The sequence below is a fragment of the Pediculus humanus genome, genomic scaffold, assembly GCF_000006295.1.
Source record: "Pediculus humanus corporis 1103172107775 genomic scaffold, whole genome shotgun sequence".
Classification (NCBI taxonomy): domain Eukaryota; kingdom Metazoa; phylum Arthropoda; class Insecta; order Psocodea; family Pediculidae; genus Pediculus; species Pediculus humanus.
In genome coordinates this window covers 891,531-899,939 of record NW_002987371.1, presented here as the reverse complement: position 1 = coordinate 899,939, position 8,409 = coordinate 891,531, and the positions used below count along the sequence as shown (strand labels likewise).

At 25.5% G+C, this 8,409-nt stretch overlaps 4 protein-coding genes across 4 annotated transcripts in view; 2 read left to right on the top strand and 2 right to left on the bottom strand.

Moving 5' to 3' along the window:
* Positions 1 to 431: 431 nt before the first annotated feature.
* Positions 432 to 1,857, bottom strand: Phum_PHUM361670 (uncharacterized protein; the record flags this gene model as incomplete). The annotated part of the gene is made up of 6 exons (XM_002428019.1): positions 432 to 536; positions 633 to 775; positions 860 to 970; positions 1,050 to 1,327; positions 1,429 to 1,651; positions 1,743 to 1,857. 6 exons carry the CDS (start codon positions 1,855 to 1,857, stop codon positions 432 to 434), a joined length of 975 nt encoding a protein of 324 aa, XP_002428064.1.
* A 1,228-nt stretch (positions 1,858 to 3,085) lies between these two features.
* On the top strand, positions 3,086 to 4,468 carry Phum_PHUM361660 (Mesoderm induction early response protein, putative; the record flags this gene model as incomplete). Its single annotated transcript, XM_002428018.1, has 2 exons — positions 3,086 to 4,301; positions 4,332 to 4,468. The coding sequence occupies 2 exons, from the start codon at positions 3,086 to 3,088 to the stop codon at positions 4,466 to 4,468; spliced, it is 1,353 nt and encodes a 450-aa protein (XP_002428063.1).
* A 1,889-nt stretch (positions 4,469 to 6,357) lies between these two features.
* On the bottom strand, positions 6,358 to 7,446 carry Phum_PHUM361650 (beta-1,3-galactosyltransferase, putative; the record flags this gene model as incomplete). The annotated part of the gene is made up of 2 exons (XM_002428017.1): positions 6,358 to 7,252; positions 7,343 to 7,446. 2 exons carry the CDS (start codon positions 7,444 to 7,446, stop codon positions 6,358 to 6,360), a joined length of 999 nt encoding a protein of 332 aa, XP_002428062.1.
* A 707-nt stretch (positions 7,447 to 8,153) lies between these two features.
* The window catches only part of Phum_PHUM361540 (protein arginine N-methyltransferase, putative), a gene marked incomplete at both ends in the record, with an annotated part of 1,622 nt that continues 1,366 nt past the window's right edge, over positions 8,154 to 8,409 (top strand). Inside the window, one exon of the mRNA XM_002428016.1 lies at positions 8,154 to 8,295. Coding sequence (XP_002428061.1) covers positions 8,154 to 8,295 — 142 coding nt within the window. The remainder of the gene's footprint in view (positions 8,296 to 8,409) is intronic.

The following is an 8,409-nucleotide window of genomic DNA, read 5'->3' as shown; positions in this document are numbered from 1 at the left end:
CTCATGGTATTATTATCATTATTATTATTCATTAAAAATTCTAAATTGCTTAAATTAATTGTGCTACAATTATTTTAAAACAAATTGTATTGTATTATCAAAATGTTAGATTTAAAACGTAAGAATTTTTTAAAATATAATAAAAAATTAATAGTAAAAATTGTTGTTTTTTTTTTTTTTTTTCATTTTTAAATTTTATACTTACAAAAAGTCATTCATTAAATGGACTTCATTAAATTCATCTAAATATTAAACTTTAATAATTGAGTCGAAATCAAATTTTGTTAGAATCAGACTCATTTATAATTTTAATACTTGTATTTTTTTAAATTATTAAAAAGGATTAATAATATCTATTTAATGATTTTTTATTTATATATATATATTTAATATATTTACACGAATATAAAAGAATAAATGTTTTAAAAACATTACATGGTTCCAGAACCAGCATAACGATTTCCCGGATTTCCTGCAGGGGTACCACCATACATTAATCTGCTATTATTACCACTTCCCTGACCCAAATAAACGCTCTATAAAAATATAATTGAACCCGTAAAAATGAGAGAGAGGGAGAGAAAAAATAAATAAATAAAAAAAAAAGTTAGTAATAATTAATTATAACTTACATGAGACTGATGAGGTGCTCTAACTGGAAACCCTGTAGTTATTCCACCTGGTTTTCCAGGTTGAGGAGGATGAACAGGAATTGATAATGGTGCAGTTGGACCTCTCAGATAAATTTTATCACTCTCTGGTTTACTATCATAAGCTAAATGAAATGAAAAATTTATTATTGTTCGAAATATAGAAAAATTTGATAAAAATAAAATTTTTAATGCTTAATGGTACTTACACTGCCTGGGTAAGTATACTTGTTCATAAGGAGTAGGTGCTGCAGAATATGAATAAACAGATTGAGTGGGTGCAACTCCATAAACTCCTCCATAAGTTGCAGCTGTGCCTTCTGTAATAAAAAAAAAAAAAAAAAAATTTAAACAACTTGAAAATTATACGAATTTCAAATTCTTTAGGTTTGATCTTACTATTCCATAAAACGGCACGAACATATTCATGCCCTCTTCTTCCATCTTCAGGTTTATGTTGAAATCCTGGTGATGATTTATAACTATAAGGATGGTATCCAGGTCCTTGAGAAGCAGGAGGCGATGGACTTCTAGCCCTTTTTGAAGGAACTGGAGGACCTGTATTGGTAGGAGCACCTGCACCGACTTTGTATAGAGGTGTTCTACCGGGAAGAGGCTGTAAAAATATTCCAGGGGGTGCAAGATTACCATATGTTCCTCCCACTCCAATCATTTCACTGAAAATAATTAAATTTTATATAAAAATTGTTTTTAACTAAATATTTTGTTAAAAACTTTTAAATTTCATATATAGATATACTCATAGAAAAATTATTACTTTGCCGATTCTTTCACCACTGCTTGTCGTCTTCTATTGTCATCCTCATTTAAAACCTTTTTAAGCTGCAAAAAAAGTTGATGTTTCTCTTCAGTTAATGCTGCCAGCCTGGCTTCAAGAGTGCTAATTTGTTCTCTTGTTTCACCCAATGTCATCACATCTTGTTTTTGCTTCTGCTCTCTTTCTCTTTTTTGTCTTTGTACCTCAGCATCTGCTTCTTGTTCTACAAAAAAAAAAAAATTATTTGAACAAAATAATATAAATAATTTAAAACTCTTTGATTTAAATGATATATATAAAAATTTTAACCTTACCTTGTTTTTTTCTCTGTCTTTCCTTAATAATATGATTTTTTAAAGCTTGCCATTCAGCTTCTGAACACTGTCTTCCTGGCACTGTGGCTGGCATCATGGCCTTTTCAATACACATTGGGAATGAATTTTTTTTTTTTTTTTTGATTACTTAAAATTCAAAAAAAAATAATTACAGTAAAACTGTAGTAAAATGGTTTAAAAGCATTTATAGCTTTTGTCCTTAAAATTTATTTTATCTATAAAAAAAAAAAAATAAATAATTTATTAATATATTTTTAAAAAGTGACAGATTTCATAAAATTGAAAAAAAAATTTTATATATATATAAATATATTATTTTTACCATTATTTTTTAATATTTAGTATTTGCATACTTTATTATTTTTTTAATAAATAAATATATAAATAAAAAAAACATAAAAATGTTTTTTTTTTTTTTTTTTTAAATGTAATTAATTATTTTTATGCTAAAACATTTAGGATTCACACATAAAGAAAACAAAAATGTCGCGTAATAATAAATCCGTTAAGTTGGCAGCAATTGTAGTAAATGGCGTAAGATTGTATTTGTATATTTGTTGTCGTTAAACTTAAGTTAAAGAATTATCTAAAATTTACATTTAAATTTGTTAAAAATAACATTAGTATGGATAATTATTATAATAAACTTATGTTTTATAAATTCTATTTTCAATTTGTACGAATAATTCTATAATAAAGTGTTTACTTATGTTTATTAGCTTTCCTGATGCTACAGAGGTAAAGTTTACAGTAATTTGTTGTATTTATTTTTATTTATATCCAGGTTTTTGAAAATGCTTTGTACACAGTTAGTATTTTATGAGTACTCGTTCCTTATTTAATAATTTTTTTTTTTATTTACCCAGTATAATGCACATAATCTCTGAAAAATTTAAAAGTACGCTAATACAATTATAAACAAAAGAGACATCAAAAGATTTACGTTGTTTTTATAATAATAAAGTTGTATTTAACCTATCGAAATATTTTTTTCCTTCTATTACATTGTGTTTTGTAACGTATATCGAAAGAGTTTTTACTTAAGTCGTCTGAAATGTAAAGAAAATTTTTATAATTGATAATTTATTCAAAATGTAATTTTTAATAAAATTTAAACTGTAGTCAGAGTTACAATTTTATTTCCTTACAATAATTGCCATATATTCAAATGAATCTTACACAAATGTCTTGTTGCAGATCAATTCTTCTACAGAAAGGCATCAAATTAATATTGCATCATTAATGCTTTAAATTAAAAACTTGTTTTAATTATGGTCAGATTTTTTACTGAAGACAATTTGTACAATACACATTTATTAAAAATGAATTCCGAGACACCTGATAAAAATTTAGAGTGCAATGGAGATGTGATTTTTGATCCTTCAGCAGAAATGATGATACATGATTATGATGATGAAAGAACAATAGAAGAAGAAGAAGCATTGGAAAATAATGAAGATCCTCAAATAGAATTATCAAATTTACAAAGAGAAGGTGAAATGCCGTTAAGTGAACTTTTGGCTATGTATGGCTATAATGAAAATGATAATAGTAGATCTGGTGAATCTGTTTCAAGCTGTGATGTTCAAGATAAAACAGAACATATTGATCCCCTTAAAAATGACAAAGAAAATAATGCCCCTCCTGAAGAAAATCAAGAAGCTGAAGCTGTTGATGAAGAGCCTTCGGAACTAGTCAAGCTATATACGGACATTCCAGATACGGAAATTGTCGATGATACAGGAGGGACTGGTCGTTTATTAAGATCAGTGTCTAGACCACAAAGTGAAGAGGAAGATGACGATTGTGATTACAGTCCAGATGAAGAAGAGTGGAAAAAAACGATAATGGTCGGTTCCGATTATCAAGCTAGAATACCTGTAGGCATGTGTAAATATGACGATGCTCTACCTTATGAAAATGATGATAAAATGCTTTGGGATCCTTCGGCTTTAACAGAAAAACAAACGGAAGAATTTCTAGCCAAAGCTCATGAATCGTTATTAAATAATTCCCAAGTTAATTTAGAAACTCATGTAAAAGATGATGAACAAGCATTGTATTTATTACTACAGTGTGGGTATAACGTGGAAGAAGCTTTAAGGAGAAGAAGATTAAATGCCATACCTCCACCTGACACTATGAGTATATGGTCAGAAGAAGAATGTCGAAATTTTGAAATAGGCATGAGAATTTATGGTAAAGATTTTCATGCTATACAAAAAAACAAAGTTAAAACGCGTTCAGTTGGAGAACTTGTTCAATTTTATTATCTGTGGAAAAAAACCGAACGTCACGATGTGTATGCATATAAATCTAGATTGGAAAAAAAGAAATATTCTCTTCATCCGGGTATAACGGATTACATGGATCGATTCCTGGAGGAACAAGAGGTTGGTTCCGGGCATCAAGACAGGAGAAGCTCATCTCCTAATTTACATCTTCTCCTGTATTCAGATTCGAAAAAAAACTCCAGGTTAGATGAAGGTGAGAGAGCTTCACCCAAAGTAGACTCATTAAGTTATCTCGGACACTTTGGTAAGGAAAATTTTAAAAGCATTGTTAAAGTGAATACATCTTCAGAGTTACCCATTGTAACTGTAGAAGAGAAAACTAAAAACGTTGACAATTCAGTCAGTCAAAATTCTACCCCATTAGTTATAACCCTTGATGAAGAAGAATTTTCCAATATGAAAAAAGAGTGATGTAATAATATTTAATCGTCTTTATTTTGTTTTTCATAACGAGCCTTTACTCAATGACAAAAATGAGTGACAATTAAAATCTAACCATAATAAAATTCTTATATTAAAAACTGTATATTATCTGCAAATGATGTGGAAAAATTTTTGCAAACTGTAAAAAAATTTAATTTAATTAACTAAAATGTTTTAAAATAAATGTTTATCGATGAAGGGAATCATTATTGAATTGTTTGAAAAAGTAAGATAGTTTAAATTAATAATCTGTTACTGATATTTAAATATTTTAAAATAATAATAATAATAATAATAATCAAATTTGAATCTATATATATATATTCATAAGCCACTTTTATTTGATTATATGTAAATAATTATGTAAATAATATTAATAATAATATAGAATCTGATTAGATTCGAATAATGTTTTAATTATAATGATTATTATTATCATTATTATTATAATTTTAAATGACAATTTAGTATGTGTTAGTAATTTTTTTTTTAAACAAAGTTGTTAAATTTAATAATAATAATAATAATAAATTTTTTTTGGTAATGTAGTTTTAAATCATATGAAATATGTTTTCGACAAAAAAAAATAAAATAAAATTTTGTAATTAGTATTATTATTATTATTATTATTATTAAAAAATTAATTAAAACATTTTGAATCTCAGTAAAATTATAATAAATTATTATAAATTTTAATTTATTTTAAATTTATTATTATTATCATTTTTTTACTTTTGTATTATTTTTAACTAATATTTATTTTAAGGGCATTAAAATTTTAAATTGGAATAATAATAATTTTTCAATTTGTTTGAAAGAAAAAAAAGAAAACTTAATAACCGATCAAAAAGTCTCGGAATCAACGAACATATTTTTCTTACTAAAAAATCTTAAAAAAGTTTAAATATTGGAGAGTTAAAAAAACCGTTAGAATTTCAAAATGCAAGAGAAAAACTTTTAATGTAAGAATCACGTTTTTTCACGATAGAAAATAGAAAAAGGAAAAACGATTTGAATAACAACGTTTCGAATTCAAAATGTAATAAAAAAAAAACGAGATTTAATGAAAAAGTTTAAAATATTATTCGTTTATTACCTTAAAATGTAAATGACGAGTAACCAACAACGATTCTAACACGTCCGCCATATTTGACCGTTAAAAACAAAATAGTTCGTTATGCAATAGCAAATTTTATTTTTCTTTATTCATTTCGCGGGTTTTTTTTTTTAAATGAAAACTTATGGAAAACAGTGTATGTTTATATCACTCAGGAATTAAAATGTTTTTTATTCATTATAAATATATTTATATATATATGTACACAACAAATACATGTAATTATAAATTTTATAAAAAATAATTAATCTATTAATATAATGGCACCATTTAAAATAAAATAAAAATTAATTACAATTTATGTATTATAATTGGTTATGTTAACTATTGTAAATGACTAGAAAACTTTATTTGAATTCAAATTTTAATTGTTAATATTATTATTATTATTATTATTAGTACAAAATATTTACTTTAAAGTATTAATTTTATATTTTTAAGCATTTTAAACTTTTTTCTCTTTTTTTTTTTTTTTAACTTGAAAAAAATTCTCATTTGCACTTATAAGTTATCTTATTAAATGTAAAAATAAAAATAATTTATTTATAATCAAGTTTTACTTTTATTAAATTCTAATAATAATAATAATAATAATAATAATAAATTTTATGTAAATTTATTAATTTAAAAAAAATGTAATAAAAAAAAATAGTTTTCGTTAAGAATATATATCTTCTGATTAATTTTAAATCTTTTTTTTTATTATTATTATTATCATTTCTTTCCAACAAGTTTCGATTTTTACTTAATAATTTATCAATTATGGTATGTTTGAATTAACTCGTAAGCAACATTTACTCGGAAGTGCTTGCCAATCGTAATTATATGACATTCTCGTTTTAAATTCTCTTTGACACAAATGACCAGTATTTTTTAAATTATTGTGAAAATTTCTCATGGCTGTCTCAGAATGTTTATGAGTGACTAAATAAGATTGATGACAACCACGAGAAATATATTCAGTATCGAACCTTGTATCGTGAACTCTATTCAAATTGTTATAACTACTTAACCAAGCACCGACAGACACATCTTCATTTCTATATTTTTTTAAAAATTTCTCATTTGTCGCTATGAATGATACCAAAGACTCTGATAAAATATAACCGCCCCCCAAAGCATATGGTATGTAATAATCACAAATGTTCCACTCTTCCTCTTTGTACTTTCCCCCTTTTTTAACTTTTGCTCTACCATCGAAAAATCCCCAGTATAAATTTCTACCTTTGTCTCCAGAATAAACTGTTTTAAGTTCGTTGATGACTTCTCTCACACGAACAAAAGTGTCATCATCACATTTTAAAACAAACTTAAATCTATTAAATGGCCTGAGAGTATTCGATTTTCCTTCTTCGCCTAAAACGGTGGAGTTAGTTAACCAACCGAACGATGCCACCAATTTCGATGTGAGAAGATAAAATGAATCTTTCAACTTGTGAAAAATTAATAGGTCTTTGTGTTTTTCTCGTTCCACAGAAATGAGTAAATTTTCATCGTCTTTCGCACTTTCACTACTTATAACAAAATAATGTTTTAAATCTTTATGCGTAGACAATTCTGATAGCCATGTTTCTCTAATCGTTTGTCTTTTATTATAATTACCGATACTTGAAAAAACGAAAACGACCAAAAACACTTCTGCATTTGCATAATCACTAATGTAATGTGATAAATTATAATTCAAGCTTTTCAAATTATTTTTTTTTGATAGTAAAAGAAAATGAAAAAAAAAACCAAATAAAAACGATATGAGAGAAATGTATATTTTCGATTTAAATGAAAATAAAATTGTTCTTTTTAATATCCGAATCCAATTTACTTGTTGTAGTTTAGCCAAACTCACAAACATTTCATCTATTTATTGAAGCCTAATAAAAAAAATTTTAAATATTTTTACTTCCAATTAAACTAAAAATAGTGAGTGCTTATAACGGTTCTTTAGATTTAACATTATCAAAAAAAAAAAAAAAAATGTTATGCCACAAAAAGTACCTAATTTAGGCAAATTATAACCGTCACTGATTAAAAACATTCAACAAATCAACTTCATAATGTTGACCGGCTTTTCCTAAATTATTTACATATAATCAAATTTGAATAGTAAAAAACTTTAAAAAAATTGAAAAATTTAAATAAAAATAGAAATAAATAAAAAAATTACTATTTAATGGATTTTATTATCTTAACTTATTGCAATAACAACAGAACCTATAATTTGAATGGTAAACAACAAAAAAGCACGAACACAATTAACAACATGGATAATAAATACTACCGTAATTATTGAAACGTTTTTCCAGACAAATGTGCAAAAAGATTGATAATTAAAAATGTTAAAAAATACCGCAAACAACCAGTAATTATTCATTTATGATCGAATTAAACGTGCTTTATTAGAGACATTTTTGTTAAAAGCGATAAAGCAGTTTAAAAATGGCGGACGGTATTTAGAATAAAATTCGCATGTTTCGCGCTCTGCCCAAAAATATTTCAAAAAATATTTTTAATAATTTTTTTCCTAACAGTTTCACACGATTAAATTATATTCGTAAAACGATGGATAGTTTAAATTTTGTACAAAGTGTAAATCCCATTAATAAACAAGTTGAATGGCTTGTGGTTGGTGATGATTATGATTACCACCAAGAAATAGCCGTATCTTGTTATGGAGATATGCTTCACGATGACGAAAGGGTGAGTTAATTATAATTTTCCTGGATTTTTTTTTTTTGTTAAAAGTCTCATGATTACATTGAATCGTTAGTTAAATCCTGACAAAATAGTTTTATCACTTTTACCTTATTCAATTTTC